General features: G+C 42.1%; 1 protein-coding gene across 13 annotated transcripts in view; it reads left to right on the forward strand.

Annotated features, from left to right (window-relative positions):
• The window catches only part of Itpr1 (inositol 1,4,5-trisphosphate receptor type 1), a 325,637-nt gene that overhangs the window by 105,633 nt on the left and 199,229 nt on the right, over positions 1-20,775 (forward strand). For all 13 annotated transcript variants that reach the window (XM_028773069.1, XM_028773070.1, XM_028773072.1 and 10 more), the window contains exon 5: positions 12,506-12,621. In XM_028773069.1, coding sequence (XP_028628902.1) covers positions 12,506-12,621 — 116 coding nt within the window. The remainder of the gene's footprint in view (positions 1-12,505; positions 12,622-20,775) is intronic.

Raw genomic sequence — 20,775 nt, forward strand, 5'->3', positions numbered from 1 at the left:
TGAAACCACCAGGCCTGTGCAGTGAGATTTCTTTGCTTTTGACTCTGAGAGGTGCTTAGGAAGTGAGTTCAATACAGCAAGAGTTTTCACCCCAAAGTCTACAGTGCTGTTTGTATCACAAATCTGGCTTTTTCCATTCCACCCGACTCTCCATGTGTCAGATTTTTTTTTTTTATTGGAAAGATCCATCTAGCATTTCTTTTCTTTTTCACATGAAAGATATATCTTCTCTCATTACCTTTGTATTGAATTAGGGCTTAAAACAAACAAACAAACAAACAAACATCTTCCTTGAATTGAGTGCAGTCTTTGGGTTTGGTTAAAAAAGTGTAAACTTGAAAGTAAATTTCAAGGGTGATTTTTAAGACTTTATGTTAAACAAAGAGTAAAGTCTGTAGACTGGGAGAACAGTAGTATTGGGTTCTTCATACCTGCAGCACCTACCTTCAACAGTGATGAGCCAGCACCTTGCTTTATTGACCTGATTCACTTGAAGTCATTTTCAGACATTGTATTATTTGGTTAGAGAAGACATCTTCAAATTGCTTCAAATTCCAGGTGTTTGGGTAAAATAGACAACCCAGAAAAGCCTGCCTGTGCTCTGTTGCAGGCCCTTTGGGCCACTAGGGATCAGGACAGAAAAACTGCATTACCTGAGTGTCTTGTTGGTGACACAGATGACTGAAGCCATAGGGGAAGTTGGTGATGTCACCTCTCTCCCTTTCCCCTCCCCTTCTCACTCCCAACCCTGAACCCTGACCAAACAAAGCATATTTTTCTAGTGATAGAAATCAGACACTTTTGACCTTTTTCACGAAGGGAAATTTATTTTTTTTCTTCCTTTTCCTTATCAGCAAGATCTGCCTTTTCATGAAACCATAAAAAAGTCTTTGTTTGAGGTTTTAAAATAATATGTTTGTGTATATTCATCCATCTATTTACACATATATATGCAAAAACATTAAATGTATCACCGATTAAATTTTACTTACTCATTTTGTTCCCATGATTGAACATACACAAAACTACTGATTCCCTAAAAAGCATCTGATCCCTCTAAACACCATCATCCCACTGCCCACCAGAGGTGACCACTGTTTTGATACTGCCAGGAACTTTGTATAAATGGGTCCATTCTGTATCAACAGACTCCTTTTTGTTATCACTGCTTTGCGACCTTTTGCTCAAAATAAAATAACATTTGTGAAATCTGTCCCTGCTGTTCTCTGTGACACTGGCTTGCTTTTTAGGGCAGCATGGCCTCCCCACATCTCAGTGTTGCGTGACTATGCCATTTGCCTGCCCACTGTGTCATAGCAATGGTATTTAATTGACTCATCACTGAGTTCGGATCTGTTCAGTGAAGTAGCTAATTCATCTTGAAAGTTAACTTGCGATTTAGCTCTTGTGGCTATTCCCTGTGTAGATAAGAAACTTAAATGTATAGATAAATTTCCCCAAATTATACGATAAAAAATGTATGCACTAGAGTGGACTATACTCCTGAACATTGGAGGATGCACAGATCTGGATTTCCTGTTAATTACAGGACATTGAATGGAAGCTTTTATATGAATAGAGAGGGCTTTGCTGTCTCCAAGGGATGATCTGTGCCATTGAAGGGAGACAGGAAGACTGGGAAAAGTTTAGCTATGTAGAGAAGATTGATCAGGCAGTGAGTGGCAGAGACAGGTAGGACCTGTCTCTGTAGGTCCCTGCACAACAGCAGCAACAACAATAGCAGCAGCAGCAGCAGCAGCAACAGTTGGCATTCTCTTTGGTGTCAGTGAAAGTTTTGAGAGTGAAAAATGTTTTGTCATTTACAAGTCACCTAGGACTCTCAATTCAAACAATAAAAATTACTAATATTACTCAAAAGTCAGAATCTTGGCTAGCCTGCACATTCTGTATAGGTACTGGAGTCAGCTTTGAGTGCTGCAAAGTTGTGATATATCTGCCAGATTTGTGATAAGAACTCTTGAGAAGGGGATACTGCATGTGGTCCTGTGACTCCATTCCTACTGTTTCTTGATGGGACTCTAGGCTTCCCTTGGTCATGTGACCTCGCTACTTCAGGTGCTCTTTAGTAGGGCACCTGATGTCCTTGCAGACATCTCCTTAGGTGTAGAGGCCAGGATACAGCATCTAACTACACAAGTGTAGGCATGTACCTGTGTTCTGCTGGTTAGAAAAGATTTCTGGTCCCTTTTGTCTTCTACTATGTGTAGAGCTGCTGTTTCAGCTGATTGGTAGCTGCCATTCTCTGGACCAGTGCCAATTTAAATGAAGTAATCTTTGTAAAAAACTGAATTCTCAGCTAGAGGCAGGAAAAGAAGTCCTTTCTTGCACTTCCAGTTCTAGAAGATGTATGAAAGATTGTCCTAACACAGGAAAGATAGTAAAAGAAAGTATTATCTCAAGTTTTCTGTTTGGAGAAGACATCTGGCTATCTCAAATGGAAAAGCAATACCTCGTGTCCTTCATCTCCTAATGACAATGTTTATTCCTTTTGCAGACAGGTAATACCAGGTTCACTTGGCACTCTCAATTGGAAAATGTCACTTAACTTCAAAGGCTTCTGCCACAGCTTGGGAAATGTGATTAGAATTCAGTAGACACAACAGTGTCTAACCAGCTTCCGTTTACAGTGACCTGGAGTTAATGACTTCCTCACTGAGAGGCATTTGTTGGACATAGGAGTAACTTTGTGTACTGCTTTTTGAGGGTGCCCTTTGATCTTGCCTATCTTCCATTGATTTGTTTGCCCCATGTTTACTAAATGGGTGAGCAGCAGACTTAGCAGGAAGATGAACTCTCCTCTCTGTCCTACTCACATAGTAAGTTCGAGACAGGGTGGGATGGTTCTTAAGTATGTGGTATTTTGTATTTCTTTTTCATTGATACTTTAGTGGTAAGAAATTATCCTGGTGAGAAACTGACACTCAAAGCCCCCACCCCCTTTCGAAACTTACTCTGCTGGTTTTTATTCTTTTCAGAAAATTGGAAGCTATGAATGATCAGCAGATGTTGTTTGTTTCTTATTTGTAACACGCACACACACTCTAAAGATAAAAGTCCACTTACATATGCTGGATAAATGAAAAGTTTTCATTTTTTTCATTTTTAAATTTTTGTTGAGTATATGTGTGCAAAGGGGATGTGTATGCCTACAGAATTCAGAAGTTGATGTCAAATGTCTTTTCTCAATTGTTCTTCGGTTTATTGTTGTTGAGACACAGTCTCTCACCAAACCAGACACTCACTATTTTGGATAGGCCAGCTGACTAGCAAGCTCTCGGAATGCACCTACTTCACAGTCCTGACCCCATACTCTGCTCCTGTACCGGCTCAAAGATTGCAGGCTCAGGCCGCTGTGTCTAATAGTACATGGGTGCTGGGTGTTCTAACTCAGCTCCTCATGAGTGTGTAGCAGACATTTTAGTGACAGTCACTTCTCCAGCCCTTTAAACGGAGGTAGCTTGATGGCTGAGTATCTTGTTGGTCACGTGAGTTAGTTTTAAGTATTACAAATTCTAGAAGAGTCTATGTTTAATTGACTCAGCCAGTGCATGGGGCACGAAGTGGATCAAATTCAGTCGCCCTCAGTCCTTGTAACGGAAACTGTAGGCAGACACTGAGGGAGAGGGCACTGCTTCTCCCAAGGCTTACGTGAACACTGTTGAGCTGCTTAGCCTCATGAGATCACTGATGACAAGTACAAGTGTTGGGTTGCTTCTCAGCTAGCGCACTGAGAGCCAGAGCTCCTTGCTCCTCCCGAGGTCTTTGCTCCTCCCGAGGTCGTCTCCTATGCATACACTTGTAAATAATAAAATCCCAGGACAAAGTGAAGGACTCAGTACCTCTCCTGGCCTCGAGGGGGGGTATCTGCACTCATGTGCTTATACCTCCACATAGATAGATTTATACCAAAAACGTCTTCTCCACTTTTGGGTAGAGCATATCCAGCACCTTCCTGACTGGAGGGGGACTTGGGTCTTAAGCCTTCTTGGTTATTTGGTACAGTCAGAATCCTAGGTTGAGAATCATCTTAAGTCTGTAGTTTGATGCCAGTGTTGTGTTGGAATGGAGTCCCAGAATAGTTCACATGAAATGTTTGATGGTATTATTATTATTATTATTATTATTATTATTTTAATGTCATTGTTTTAGAGCTGATGGCTCTCCCACTTCTGCTGAAAGACTGAACATTTTTTTCCTTTTCCCCATTAGTCTAAAACATTTTCACTGTATGTGAAAATTCTAACCATATGTAGGGGTGTGCTGAGGCTTTTTCCAGCGTAGAAAGTCTTCAGTTTCAGGATGTTTTCTTTGATGATTTCTGCACTTTCAGTATCTTGTTCTGAAATCCTCAGGTGTCAGAGCTGTGGGTTTTATCTGCTAGTTCCTTTTCTCCTCTTCTCTCCTTTCACTTTTGGGGAAAGTCTCTTAACCTAGTTTCCAAAACTTCCTGCATTTAAAAACTGCATTGTCATTGTATGCCAGGTTCCTCATTTTAAATTCCTTCCCTTTGCCACAGGGTCAGGCCTCATGCATATTAGGATGATAGATTCCAGTCTTCCCTGTGAGGAGGCTGACTGTCATGTGGTTGCTTTCTCCCATCCATTCTTTGTATTCTTTCTTTCCTCAGTTGCTTTTGACAGTTGTAGCATTTTGACCTCTGTGTAGCATCTGGAGGTAATCCCCTGTCTTCGATCTTGGTTGTCTCTGTAGATAAGAATGGGGGAGCCAGAAGGAGCTAATTGAGCAGCCTGTAGATATGGGAGCACATAAGGGTATAGGGCCTGTGAATGGTTACTTTCACTCACAAATCATTAAATATTGAGCCACCCTTCTCATGAGAGTCTACAGGTAAGGCATCTCTCTGGAGCTTTACACGTCTTCTCAGAGGAGCCTCAGGTCTAAGGTCAGCATACATTTCCAGTAAAGGATGAGGCAAGGACTATTTTTTTAAAGTAATAAAGTAATATACTTACTGCTTTGCTACTTCTTTTATTTACTGTGGGTGTGAAGGTCAGAGGATGAAGCCCAGGAGTTGAATCTCTCCTACGATCTCTAACCTTTACCTGGGTTCTAGGCTTTAGACTCGGATCATTCGGCTTGTATGGCAAATGCCTTTACCCACTTAACCATCTTGCCACCTTGAGACAGGAAATGTTTTATGCTTTGTAGTTCAATAGGCAGAACTCAGGATATTATATAACAAGAGAACAACTGTTTCTAAAATGTTTTTATTGGTGAGAGTCATTCATCTTCTCTATGAACATTGAAATTTGAATTTGACATAATTTTATGTTATAAACTACCACGTGTTTTGTTTCCAGTTATAGGAAAATGCGAAACCCTTCTTAGCTTATGAGCCATACACAGGTGGGTTGAAATTGACCACAGTTGGCCCAGGAATCCATGATTGGCATTTCCTGTTCTAGATTCCCACCTGGGAAGAAGGCCCTGGCTATGAGCACCTGGATACCTCATCATCCCCCTTGCACATTTGTATTTGATTCCTTTATTTCTACTTCCATCTCTTACTCCTTCACTGTAGTTGGTGTAACGGGGCTTCTGAGCCTCTGTGCCCACCCTGACCCACCAGCCTACCTCATAGATGCTCCCCACAACCCAGGAAAGCCTGTGTTGTCCTTAGTACCTGTGCATAGTACTTAGTGATGCTTAGTGACAGTAGTGGTGGTGCGGCGCAAGGTCTCATGGTCTTTTCTATACGTTTTCAGACCTAACTTGCACCATGGTTCATGTCTGCAGCTTCCCGCTCCTGAGCCTTACTGGAGTTCTACAAACTCACTCTGATGCCTCTCGTTTTCCTCTGCAGAAACATGGGCTTCGTGTCATCTGTCAGCCTCTACCCTCCTCCTCTTTCCATCTTCATTGTAACTTGGGAAGACAAATTTTAGTTTCATATAAGATAATATTGAATTGAAATTTTCCTTCATTTCTTTTTCTGGGGGAATAAATGGCTTCACTCTGTAGGAAAACCGTTAATCAAGGGCAAGGTTCTGTAAATCTCAAGTCACTATATTTTTTTTATTTCAATAGAGAGGCTGTGATGTCCATAGTTCCTGATGGGTAGCTGTAATGTATTTCAAATCCTGATTTCCTTGCCTTCCCCTCTTTTCATCTTGCCTCTGTGCCTCTGTCTGCTGAGAGCCTTAGGTTGCTGTTTGGCATTTTCTGTATTCTAGTGTCTGGTTGATCTGCTCATCACTCAGCATTTCTACTTGGATATTTTATGAACATCTCAATCTTGGTATAGTCCTAATACAATCCTTGATATCTACTCCTCTCCCCAGTACTTGCTCCTGCCCTCTTACTAGGCTCCATGATGTGTAACAACTCTTCCTTTGCTGGAGATATGCCCAGTGCTTAAGAGCGCATATCGCTCTTACAGAGAAGCCAAGTTTGGTTCCTACCACCAATACCTGGCTGCTCACACCCAGCTATAACTCCAGGAGACCAAATGCTCCCTTCTGGCCATCTCAGGCACTTATATACACATGCACATACCTACACACAGGCACATACAAGTACACATAATGAAAATTAGCAATCGAAAAGTAAGCTTTTAAAATAAGAAAGTTCCCATATAACTGTAAGGCAGACCAAGTTCTTCCGTTTTTGCTTAAGGCCCTCGGTGGCTTCCCACTGTTCTTCCAAGACTCATGACCCAGACCCCAGGCCTCCAATACCCTGCATGCTATAGCTTCTGCTTGCTTCTAGAGCCAAAGCTCCACTAACTCAGTGTTGCCCCCTATATGTCAGCCTCTTTTGTGGGTGCTCCTGGATCCACTTTTTTTCACCAGTCCAAGCTGGGGTTATAGGCATGCCTAGCTGTGTTGCCTTTAAATATAGGTACTGGAGACTCTACCACAGACCTTCATTCCTGCACAGCAAATGGTCTTAGCCACTGAGACGTCACCCCAGGTACCCTCCTCCTTTCTATTCTTTTAATGTCGTAAACATAATTTCCTTCCCTTCCTTCCCAGTGCAGGGCCTACATATTTTCCATGCCTTCTGCTTGGAACAATTTCCCCCAGCCCGTCTCCTCCTGCGCTGATTACCTTTCTCACTGTTGTGACAAACTACCAAACAGGAACAATCTAGGAAAAGAAGGATTTGTTTTGACTCATGTTTGAGGTACTGTCCATCATGGTGAGGAAGATGTGGTTGTGGGTAGTCATTGTTGCATTAGCAGCCAGGAAACAGAAAGAGGATTCTCTCTGTCGACACATCTCAGTTTTATTCAGCCCAGGATCTCTGTACATAGAAACTCCTTCCTAGACACACCCAAGGCTTTGTCTCCATCAAGTTAGCATTTCAGATTGCCCATCACATTCCCTTTCTGTCCTTCAGGTCTACCTTTTAGATGCCCTAGTTCTGGAGACACTTTTCTGATGACCTTTGGGAATCTCTGTTTCTCCATGCATCCTGATGGTGTCCAAAGGCAGTTCTTACCTCTAATTCTTGCCCCCACTGTACCAGCCACATAACAAAGACTAATAGGAAAGCTATTGAATTGCTAAACATTGCATGTTAATTGCTTCATCTAATTTTCAAGCACTGTGAACTTGCTGTGATTCAACTTGTCTGTTTGACTAGTTTGCCTCTGTCACTGATTGTGTTTTAAGAAGCTGCTGTGTCTAGTTCTATTTTCAGTACCTGCACATAGCAAGCACTTCACTAAATAGTCATTAATTTTGTCAATATATGTCTAGAAGCTCAGAGCTTGAAATGCCTTCAGACAAGCCCCACCCACCACCGCCAGCCATTGTTTCTAGAGCCCAGGATTGTGGCACATTGGGATTACTAATCCATTGCCTTGGTTGAACAGCTAGCTGGTATACCCCTAGTCCCTGGCCCTTAGGGACCTAGCCATGGGGGTGGGTGGGTGCTGTGGAGACCATGGGCTCCCACCTTTATCCCTTGATGTAGTATCTGAGGTTTACACTATTTTCTTCCCTTCTATTTGATTCTCTTTGACTAGGCATGCACGTCTGTGGTTTCTTGTACTCTCATTTTTCTCTTACGTGTACCCTCAAGTTATTGCATGGTGAACACATTACATAGTTCATCATCCCTCCACCAGCTGAGCTTTAGAGTGTGCCGAAGCCATAGAAGATTCCTGAACCCCTTTCTCTGGTGCCTAGCTCACCCAGTCCTAAACCATTTAACCAACTCCTCAGTGCAGCTGAGTTCTCTCCTAACCCATCGTGGCATATGCTAAAGCTTCAGAATATTCCTAAGTAATTTCTTTTGAAAGCTTAATTTAGTTTATTCCTCAAAAGCCTAAAATAACACCTATCATATAATTTTTTCTTTGTGGCATATTTTTGGAGTGAGACCAAACCGTAGTGTGTGTCTGTGTGTGTGTATGTATACACATATATACATACAAACATGTTCACCTCCCCTCCTTGTAGATTATATGTATATATTCTACCACTGAGTGTCCTGAATCTGAGTGGTTCTATACTTAGCACGGTGTTGGGACCCAGCAGATCTCTAATTTCACTCTGCTGTGCCATCCACATAGCAAAGGGCTCCGTGGAGCCTTGGAATTGCTAAATTCCAGAAGGGTACTTTAACATTATATTTGAATGCTTAATTTAATTTTCACTTTGGATCTGTTGCTAGGTAACCAGGAAGACAGGGCAAAATCAGCAAGGCTAATTTGGTTCTGTTACTAGTGTGTTAGCATCTCTTATATTTGCATTGACAGTTGGTTGTAAATACACTTCAGCCAATGCAGTGCTACATTTTGTCCAAGTGAGGCAGGCTTTCCATCGTGAAGCGCTTAAGTTCCAGCTCTTGCCCTTAGGTGAAGTTACCTGAGTTTCAACCCTGTGTGATAGATACTGCTGGTCTGCTCAGTGCCTTGGCCCCAGCACTGAGGGTACGGTACTTCCCATTCATTGCTTTCTATTCCTTAGCACCATGAGTTCAGTCTGCTCCTCACACCAACTTAAGTCCAGTTGTTTGTTGTTGTTGCTTTGTTTTTGATAACGTGTAGTGCTAAGCTGTTGGCCTGTGAAATACGTTAGAGGTTTAAGGAAAGTAGGCCATTTTATTTTCTGTGTCTTAGTATTAGTGGAAATCTAAAATGTTAGTCACATCGGTCCTTAAAGTAAGTCATATGTTAAAAATTAGTAAACTTTAGCTACAGAGGATCCAAGGCACTCTTCTGTCTTCTGTGGACACCCATACATATACACAGACACACATGCATGAACATACAGATAAAATCTTTTTTAAAAGGACATGAAGCTGGGATGTGACTATTGGAGAGGATCTGAGAGCAGTTGGGAATGGGTGAATATGATCAACTTTATTATGAACATGTATGAAATTCACAAACATATTAAAGTCAGTGCTGGTGACGTATTTCTGATATTTTTATTTATTTAAGCGATAGGTTAGCTGGGCTTGCTGGGAAAGGTATGTAGTCTCATTTACTCAGGAGGCTGAGGTAGGAGAGTCACTGAGGATGTAGTTGCATCCCATGGTAGAATGCTTCTGACACATGTCCCAGGGAAGGGGCTTGAGGTGCAGGCTGTTTATTTAAAGAAGTCATCTTGGTTTAGCCTAGATGCTACCTGGATCCTGTGAAGAAGGTAGGATAGTTAATCCTGAGCAGTGGTGTGCTTATTAAGGTAGTGAGTGGAGAGTTTGCACACATCTTGCTAGTAGGAAAAATCATCTCTCGAAGTGATGTCATAACTTTCCACTGATTCTGTAAACGACTGTGACTTATTCCTTTTATAATCAGCACAGAAAGCAGCAGCCACATCTTCAGTGTGTTTCTTGCCCTGACTTTTGTTCTCTAAAGACCTCTCATATGTAACGAAAGTGGCTGTCATATGTAGTGAAAATTACTTTCAGCAGACAAGTCAGATTCTTAGTAAAGATGAATCTCAACATTCCCATGTTTACCTTGTGACTGACTGTCTAGGACTGAATAGAAATATTGAGTTGATGAGATTGTCAAATGGAGACAGTTCCTTTTGTTCTAGAATTGAAAGGTTTTTGTTTTGTTTTCTCTTGAGGATATGGAGTATGTGCAAGTATCCATGCAGAGAACTCATTGAATCTCAACAAAGATTCATTGGAGAAGGTCTAAGAGGGTCTGTCTTAATGAGCAGAAAAGAATAAGAGATTTATCTGTTCTGATGTGCTTTCAGGGTATGGTTTTTCCCATTTGGGCCTTTGCTTTAGAAGAAAGAACCGTCTGAATTAGACAAAGGTCTTGGTGTTTATAACTTACTCATAGCTATGTGCTGCATGGCTCCAGACCTCGGACTGATTAGAATGACTAGCAAACAAAGCAGAGACAGTCAGATAGGTCGACCACGGGGATTGATTGGTCTGGGCTTTCAGAAGGAAAGCTGCAGCACCCAGGAAGCTCAACTTCTTTCTTATATACAGTTGAACAGGGAGGCAAGGTTACTGCATAAAGATAAATGAGGAGGCAGGGCTGGCGGCATACAGCAGAACCGAGGAGGCAGGCATAGCTAATCTCAGCATGAATAGTCTCTGCAGGGGAGCAGGTTTGAGGCTGTAGACATTGTGGATGAGTGAAGCTGCTGTGGACATTGTCTATATACATTGTCAACATTCGCACTCAGATCAAAATGAACTGTTTCCACTTCTCTGAGCCTTGCGGGAGACATTGACTCTTGACATAACTGTGCCTGTGTCAGCAATACACATTCACCCAGGACTTAACTTGATCCCTGCAAGACAGTATATGAATGTTCTCACTTTGAGGTAATTATTTGAGTGAGGTAATATGTAGGATTCATTGGAGAAGGTCTTCTGAGAGAGTCTGTCTCAATGAACAGATAAGAATAGGTGATTTATCGATTCTGATGTACTTTCAGGGTGTGGTTTTTCCCAATTGGGCATTTGCTCTAAGTTTATTAATTTGACTTTCTCTATCATACTATTTGAATATCCAGTATGTCAGAATGAGTTTCAGGGGTATTGGTTTTAAAAACTATTTTCCTAAGGAAATTATTTCTTATTTTTTGTTGTTGTTATTCTGGGTAGCTAGTCAAGCTAAGCATTTGCATGTTCTACTACTTAGCTACATCCCACCCCCAGCCCTTTGGACTTTTTTATATAGCCCTCTCAAAATAAATGTATATGTAAAAAATTAGATGTATGTGTTCTTCTATAGCAGAACTATAGAAAGATGAGGATAAAACAGTAATGTAGTGTCTGGTTTATCGGAACAGTCACATAGTTGTCTTACACCTTACCACACTCCATGAGCTTGTTTTAGTTTCTCTTTTAGTTTTTGTAACAGAATACCCAAGAGAAACTGTTTAAGAGGGGAAAGAGTTTATTTTGTATTTGGTTTCAAAGAGTGTGTACCCATCAGTCAGGGAGGGCGTGATGGCCGGGCTGAGGTGGCTGTGGCTTGTGGTAAATCCCATACACATCTCAGCAGACAGGATGTAGTATATTTGGTCAAGAAGCAGGATGAGTCTAAAACAGTAAAGGGCCTATCCCTAGTGGTCTGCATCCACACATAGCCCCCTTGTCCACAGGTTCTGTGAACCCCCATGACAGTGCCACCTGCTAGGACCAAATGTTCAGTGTGAATTAGTCTCTGACACTTCACACTCAGGTCATTTCCACTGTTTTAGGGTAAGATCCATCATTAGGACACAGTATGTTACAGGTGTGACTTTATGATTTTTACCTTCTGGGTGACTTTGACTGAGAGCTGACCAGGTCATTATTTTTGACTTTGAAGTGGCTGACAGGAAGAGTAAGAGTCATGTCTGCCTCTTCCTTGTTTGCTCTGTTGCTTAGCTGCTATAGTCACTGCGTCTATTTCACTGCAGAAATCCTGAAGCCTCTTGTCCATCTGTATAAGACAGTGTAATAAAATCACAGAAACCCAGGATTATTAACTGGAAGCAATTAGGATGTGCTCCTCACAAAGGACAAGGGCACATTTATTGGTCTCAATCTAAATTTTGCTGATTTTGAAATTTTTGTGTAACAGAGGGTTATCATGCAGATGACACTGGAAAGACCTTTACTCTAGGAGGTACCTTCAAGTAAGCTATTTATAGGCTATCAGTTGACATTTAAAAATATCAGTAAGACAAAAGATCCTTGCATTGTTGTATACAGTGGGGCATCTTTGGCCTTAGGGTTATTTACTGTGAGTGGACACTGGTAATGATAGAGAAAGATTAACAGCACTGGATTTTGACACATGGTTCCAGCTCTGCCATTAACTGCCTTGGTGACAGTTGATTACCTTTCTGTAAACCTCAGTTTCCTCATCTGTAGCTTCACATGGTGATGATGAAATTTTAAGACCAAACTTCATGACAGCTTTTGTATCAACACTTACATGTAGCATATTGTAAAACCTTAATAAAAACTGGAAAGCCTTTTTTTCCCCACAGGCTATGTATGCCTGCCCAGTAACGGCTTTTGCCTTTTGTCTCCCTTCTAGACTGCCTCTTTAAGCTATGTCCTATGAATCGATACTCCGCACAGAAACAGTTCTGGAAAGCTGCTAAGCCCGGGGCCAACAGCACAACAGATGCGGTGCTGCTCAACAAATTACATGTATGTATGGAGGTGGCATATTGGTGATGGGGGCGGGTGTCCCGAGTGGTCACCTGAACAGTGGCTGAAGGTGGGAAAGGGTTGGTTATATCAGCCTCTGATACTATCTGCTAGCTTTTAAAATTCACCATCATCATCATCACCACCACCACCACCATCATCATCATCTCGTTGTTGTCATCATTGTAGGAGTGTTTTGCCTGTGTATACATTTGTGCACCTTGTGTGTGCAGTGACCAGGAGAGGGCTTTGGATCCCTTGGAACTGGAGTACCATATGACTGTGAGCTGGGAATCTACCTCAGATCCTCAATGAGAGCAGCCATTACTCTTAAGTGCAGAGCAATCTCTCCAGTCTCCTGGTTTTCTTAAAACAATTCTGAGGAACAATGGACTACAGCCATCTTGAGATATTTTGCAGGGAGATGCACTTCTCCTTCCCCCCTGACTTTCCAGGGGTGACTTGAGGCAAAATGGTGGCTAGAATTGAATCTTGGCTCTGCCACTCATTGACTGTTAACTTGATCAAATTATCCAGCTCTGTCTAAGGGCACCTAACATGGAAGCAGTGGTCATGTCCACCTTAAAAGGAAATTGGGAGAATCACACTATGTCTTATGAACACCACCAGGCATGTAATTAATAACTTCTGTCAATTCCTTAATAAATCTTGGTCATTATCATTGGATTTCTCATATTAATTGGCATGCAAGAAAAGTATTTCCAGAACTGCTCATGTCCTGTGTGACCACAGCAAGACTCTGGGCCTCCCTGAGATGATCATCCTATAAAATTATGAGGTAATTCTTCTGCTGCCTGGTACCTGGAGGTTAAGCTGTGTAGAAGCTCTAAGAGATGTCCAGAAGGGAGCTCCTGCCATAGACCCAGTGTAACATTGGTGAACTACTGAATACTCTGTTCCTCATGCTGTTTTGTTTTTCTCCTGTCACTTGTGTGTCTTCTTAGAATATAAATTGCATGAGAGAAGGTGCTTGTATCACTTGGGGTTCGTGCTGAGTCCCTCGTGTCTAGAACCAGGATTCATAGACCCTAGGTACTCGGGAAGTAGGCCCGAGAAGCACATAAACATGGTGCTTTTTGGTGCTTGGTCATAACATGAAGACGGTCTCTTGGCCCTGGAGGAGTGTTAAAAAGTCCCTGGGCTCAGCCTGCTCTGTGTGTCAGTATCATAACCATCTGTATTTGGTGAGGTTGACGTTCGGAGAGGGGGCTCCTTTCCTCAGCATGTAATGCTATGATAAGGATTTTGTGTTCCAGGCAGGATCTATTGCACAGGCTCTCAACTTCTACGAGCTCCTACTGAGGCCAGTGTGAAACACAGAGTCACTCCCACGGCTCCAGACGTTGTCTTCTGTGTATGGTTGTCTGTGCTGGGCTTTGAACTTCTTTCTCTCTTGAGCTACTACTGTCCAGCCTTCCTATCATAATAGGATTTATTCACTTTATTTTATTGAGCAGCCCATACGCATCCCAGACACATGACCTTCACACTCAGAGCTCATCCTTTTTGGATTGTCCTTTTCCAGAGCCTTATTCAGCTAAGACCTTTGCATTCCTCTCCTGGGCTTCACTGGCCTCTCAACTGAGTATTCCCTACACGCTCCTTGTAGAGATACTGTCTGCTTTTTCCACCTTAGCTTCCTGTTTATTTTCTTCTTGGTGCTGATTATAGTCTGCAATTATGTGTAATAAGTTCCTTAATTATTTGTCACTTGTTAAAATGGCAGCTGTACAAGGATGGGGCATTGCCTCTCTTGTGTACGCTTGTTACTAGCTTCTCTCATGGTATCTAGAATAGAAGAGGCACTTGAGAAAACGTGGCTGACTGAGTATTGTACTAAGAACCAGAGGTAGAATTGTGTCAGTGCCTTAACCTTCCAGAAGCTTCCTAGCTTCTGTAAGAATAAAGAGATAATGGAACCTTACAGTTAATAAAGAGGCAATACATAACAACCTACCCTTTACTGTGTAAGAGAATGTGGTGCAGTGGTCAGGGAAAGCTTCCTGGAGGAAGAGGGAAGTAACATGTAAGCCTCTGTCTGAGGCATCTCCCAGAATTACAGAGCAGAAGAAAGAATAGAAGCAAAGACCTGGAGGGTAGAGATTGTATGAAGACTGAGAGAATTATGTCATTTGTACAGAACTCATCACATCTGGCTTAGCCTCCACAGGCCCATTGCTACCTCTTCATAGAAAATGCTGTACAGTTTTAGAAATGTGCAATGGGTTCCCAGATACCAGATTTTAAATAGATGACAAAGGAGAAAGAAAGGTAAATGATAAGTTATGTAATAAATTATACACTTAAGTTAACATGTAGTGATAGCTGCTCTGGGAGATGAGAATCAGGGCTTATGGGACTTAAATGACACAGGTAGGTAGTACTTGTGGTGTGGGGAGCCTGGTGTCTGTTATAGGACTTTCATGAAGTCCAGAAGCTCCTGGTACTGTTACAAAGAACATGCAGTGCACTTTGCTTCACTCAACAGTACCTGCAGTACTTGTAAAAGCATATTGGTGATAGTACTAGTGAGGTACACAGAATTATACCCTTCCCTGAGGTACAAAACGGAGTAGGGTCCTGGGTTCTGAAAGTTGCAGGTGCATTTTAATTCAGGTGAATGCCTAGAGAGCCATGACGTTGTGTGGGATTAAATGACTGTTTGTTGCACAGGACTGAGCCAGGCATTTCATGGGGACCAGCCTGTCCACTGAATGTCCACTCCTCCTCCTCCTACTCCTCCTCCTCTTCCTCCTCCTCCTCCTCCTCTTCCTCCTCCTCCTCCCCCCTTCTCCTCCCCCTCCTCCTTCTTCTCCAATCATTGTGCCAATCAGAAGCACCCACCCCCACCCCCAAGCCATGGGAACATGGGCTTCTGGTTGAAGGGTTGGGAGAAGGTCTTTCAATTCTCCTTCCTCCTAGGGTACAGTTGCCTGGGGCATTGTCCTTTTGGATGCCCTAGGTTTCTTTGGTTGTCTTGCTTTCGCATCTCTGGTATGAAGATCACCCCATTCAATGAGATCTTGGCAGTAGATCTCAAATCTTTCTTCTCCTGTGCTTCTTACCACAGGGGTTCAGACTCATAGTCTTCTTGACCAACGGGGAGCTTACAAGAATAAAGGGGACCTAGAGAGCAGGCTGCTCTTGGGGTTCCTGCTTGTGAAGGTCTGGAGGGGAGCAGCTCCACCTCCCTGCTATGCTGTGTGGGAAGGTGCACTGAGAGCTGCCCATGGCTGCTGCCTTGACAAGTGAAGATAGAAAACTATGCTTCTGGGTGTAATGCTTCGATTTTCAAACTACACTGGCAGCTAATTTAGTTAAGGCTTACAGCATACGCTCCACAGCAACTCAGAATAATGGCTGGGCTAAAGGCAGATGTGAGTCTTTAGTGTCATTTGCAACCTGTGATCTATGTATTTTTCCATCAGTTCCTTTTGATGCTCCATCTTGCAACTGGATGAACAAAATACACCATTTTTGTTTTTTAAAACATATTCTTAAAGGTGATTAAGAACTTTTGACTCTTTCTCTCTCTCTTTCTGTGTGTATGTGTGTGTGTGAGACAGAGACTAAGAGACAAGAGACAGAAAAATGTGGGAGTTGTATTATGTCTTTATGCTATTTATGTTTTGAAAGTATAAAGGAAACCAGTTCCTTGCCCTGATCTGAGATGACTGGCATGGCTTTGCGGTCTTGAGTGATGGCTGCCCTTGACTTTGTGTGCCTTATACTTTATTGCTTAGTTGGAGTTTCTCTTCTTTATCCCAAAAATCTTCTGCCCCTTTTGGTTGCAGTCATTAAAATGTGGTATTTTGGTTGGTACCTTCCTTGCCTTCTGGGGCTGGGGGCTGGTCTCTAGTGGGTTTTCATTTTTATTTTGGTCAATTACCGGGCAACACCCGAGAGTCAGATGTCAGGTTATTTTTAATTAATGCCATTTAAGGAATTTGTTGTCTAGACCACTCAATGTCCTTGTGACAGGGGTAAGCAATTTATTTGCACAGCCCTCTGAAGGAGAATGACATCTAGTGGCTGCTTACTGTGTGCTCACTTCTCCAATAGAATCTGTGTTTTGACTCTTTAGGTACCAATTTCCCAGAAGTCTCTCTGCCAAATGAGTTAACTTCACCTTCATATCACAACCTTAATTAAAAAGGTTCTAGTAATGTTTCCTGAGATAGTTTGCCCATGACCTTGAAATGGATGTGCACACTGTTTGGATTTTGAGAATTGAGCATGTCATTAAGCTGTTTGACCTAAGCTAAGCAGAGGAATGACAAGTCTGTATTGTTTATTTCAAGTCTAAGAGTAGCTGTTTTTTTGGATCTTTAACTCAGTTTGCTATTGTGTCATTGAGAGCTCAGTGACCTTACCTTTATGACCTTCAGTACCAATTTAATAATGCTTGTTTTATTTCTGAAATAAAATAATAGGTGACTATATCAGAGTTGACCTTAATCTTGTTTAGGGCACATGGTAATGTCAGCAGCCCAGAAACTGTGGGATGGAATACTTTGTCCTTAGAAACTAAATAATGGTGTCTACCCCACTGTTTAAGGGAAATGAATAGTAGGTATTGGTCTTGGCAAGATCTTTAAAGAAAGCATAAAAAATTTACATGGCTTTAAAAAATGTCCAAGCCACCTGCCACCCATAGAGACACAAAAAAGATGTAGCTCCAGAAGTCACACAAATGGGCGCTAAAGGAAAAGAATTCCAAAATAAATATGAACAGAGAATGTGAGGCTGGTTAACTCCGGGGATCCTGAATGTGACTTGATGAAGGCTGACATTGCTCTTCATGGTCTGTGTGCACAGCTCCCTGCATGGGAGATTTTCAAACTCTAGGTGAAGAGATACTATTTTCTCTAATTTCTGTGAGGTTTCTGTCATTCTCACTTTGTTGTGAGTACACAGAAGGTTTTCTGTTCACTTTTAATGGCTGCATGGTTACTTTGTTGTAGGACAGAATTGAAATTTTAGATAACCATTCCCTGTGGGCAGGGGAGGAAGGAAGACTTAGTCAAGATTCTGATATATATATTCAGTATATATCTTTGTGCTTTTGTGAGGTTAAGAAAGACTTAACAACTCCTAGAAATAAAATTACCACGTAAAGTTACCTCCAATGAGAGACGTTCCACCCTGCACCCCATTATCCTTAGAAAGGTTGAATCAGTTGACTGTGTTATAGTATGTTCATGAATGTATTTAAAGGGTTTAATAAACCTTGACCCCATTACTTTCGAGGAATTGGGCAACCTCTATGGGCCCAGGTGCAATCTGAGTTTTGCTACTTCCTAATCTACATATCATGTTGCCTATTGAACCTAAAAATCATGATGGCTACTTTTTGTTTATAAGCCAAGTTTTGTCTTTTAAGGAGAATTATTTAAGGACCAGTGCATGAACTTGAATGAATTTTATTTATTTTCTGTATGGATGTGTTCTGGTATGTAAATTCATTTACATGTGTAATTGTGTGTGGATGTGTGAATGTGTGTAAAGGCTACAAGTTAACCTTGGATGGTGATATTTAAAGCCAGAATTGTGTTGGCTTCCTTCCTTCCTTCCTTCCTTCCTTCCTTCCTTCCTTCCTTCCTTCCTTCCTCCCTCCCTCCCTCCCTCCCTCCCTCCCTCCCCCCCTCCCTCCCTCCTTCCATTTTTTCCTTCCTTCCCTCATTTCTTCATTTCTTTGTTTCTCCGTTTCTGTGGTCTTGCTTGACCAGATAAAACAAGGGATCTGTCTCTACCTCCCCTACATCCAGCAATGGAATTACAAACCTGTGCTATCCTGCCTGGCTTTTTATGTAGGTCCTGGGGATTGAGCACTCTAGGATTCATGCTCTCTGGCAAGCACTTCACCAACTAAGGCATCTCCCAGTCCCTGCACTCAACAAACATATTTTATATTCAAGCTATTAGTAAGGGTCGAATTGGAGACTTTTGTCCTTATATGATAAGAGGCTGTAGAAGCGAGCTCACAGAATGGTGCATAAGCTACTGCTTTCTGTGTTTGTTCAGTACTGATGGGCGTGCACTGTCATCAGCATGCAGTGTGCACAAATGAAAGAGATGTAACTCATAGTTTGATAAAATTTTGACTGTGATCTTCCAGCCATCTTTAAGGCAAATTTTGGCTTCTATTCTCCATTTACTTTCTGTTTAGTTTCCTTTTATTTTAGACAATTGCCCTTGCTCTCCAGGTCTACTGCTTTGTAATTAATTTCTGTTACCTAATGGTGTCTTTTGAATGATCAGTTCGACACTGACTCGTGCCCACTCAGCATAGGTAGGAACTGGCTTAGGGTTTCTACTGTTGTGATGAAATACCATGACCTAAACAGCTTGGGGAGGAACAGGTTTGTTTGGCTCACACTTCTATATTGCTGTTCACCACCAATGGAAGTCAGGACAGGAACTCAAGCAGGGCATGAACCTGGAGTCAGGAACTGATGCAGAGGCCGTGAAGGGGTGCTGCTTACTGGCTTGCTCCCCCTGGTTTTCTGAACCTACTTTCTTGTAGAACCCAGGACCACCAGCCCAAGGATAGAACCACCCACAGTGGGCTGAGCCCTCCCTGGCTTTCTTACAGCTGGATCTTATGGAGGCATGTTCTCAGTAGAGGCTCCCTCCTTTCAGATAACTCTAGTTCGTGTGTCAAGCTGACATAAGACCGGCCAGCAAGGGACTTAATATTTTTAGGCTCTTAGGTCTTAACTGAGGCTCTTGGAATTTTTTGGGACTAAGAAAAGGTTCATGAGAAATTTCCATCTTAAAACCATGTGAAGCCAAGAAGTGCTACTCAAGAATCCTGTAAGCATGAATCTAACCAGTGCGATGTTTTGGGCATAGAAAAGCTGTACTTGCTTTTTTTGTTTGACAGTGTATTTTATTTTTTCTTAATTTATTGATTTTTCTCACTATGACATTTTTACCCTCTTGAATTTCTGCTCATTATTAGCTGAGAACAGCTTAGTAGAAAGAACAAATCACTCTGTATGTCGTGTAAACTCTGATTCCAAATGAATCCAATCCAGTGTTTGTTTGGGAAACTACCTGTGGGGACTAGAGAGAGCTCTCGGGTGTATGGATCTAGGGTAGATATTGGGAGAACAAGGATGGGGAGGGAAAGACGGGCATGCTATGATATATATGTTAGCTTTTTAAATACAGCTCGGACAAAAGAATGAGGGATCTTTTGTACAGAGGTCATCACGGATACTGAGTGCTGCTTGTATTGTCTGCAGGGCACCATGTCTGGATATGACTGGAGTTCTGTGGCTTTATCCTTGTATTAGAGTAGAAGACTGATATATAATTCGAAAAGAGAGGGAGAGAAATGGCTGAACAGATCCCTCTTTGTTATTGCTGGTACACACATGGTTACCTTGCAGGGATTCCCCGACAGGCAGGTCATTATCTCCCAGCAGGTTGTCCTGCTTGTGAATTGGGATTGCTTCCTGCAATTTTCCCCAAATCTTGCCTTTCTAAATCACATGCACCACAGGTAGAGCTAGGGAAGACCGTGAACTTGAAGGAATGGTTAAGATTTTGGCTCAGCCCACCTAAGTCTTGTTTTAAAATTATCTTCAAGACTTTTCTTAGTTTTTAGAATCTTGTCCCTAATAATAAAGATTGAATTATTATCTTAGTCATGTGAAGTCTTAGTCTTTGAAGAGACACCATGACTGCAGCAAATCTTATAAAATAAACCAGTTAGCTGGGGCTTACTTATAGTTCATAGGTTTAGTCAAATATCATTTCAGGAAACATGGTGGCACACAGGTAGACATCATACTGGAGAAGTTCTACAAATGGATTGCAGGTAGAGAGACAGAGATAGAGAAACAGAGACAGTGGTCCTGGCTTGGGCCCTTGAAAACCCAAAGCCCACTCCCCCAGTGATGTACTTTCTCATACCAGGCCACAACTACTCCAAGAAGGCCACACCTCCTAACCTGGGTCTAGTAGTGCCACTCCTGAATGTCCAAACAGTCTATGGAGGTCATTCCTATTCAAGCCAGCACAATTATTTTATTGAAAGATTGGAGATGTGGTAACTCAGAAGTAGAAGCATTTGCCTATCATGTATGAGGCCCTGGGTTTTATCCCTAGCACTAAATAAGTAAA

This window comes from Grammomys surdaster, unplaced genomic scaffold, assembly GCF_004785775.1.
Source record: "Grammomys surdaster isolate TR1022 unplaced genomic scaffold, NIH_TR_1.0 220, whole genome shotgun sequence".
Taxonomy (NCBI): Eukaryota; Metazoa; Chordata; class Mammalia; order Rodentia; family Muridae; genus Grammomys; species Grammomys surdaster.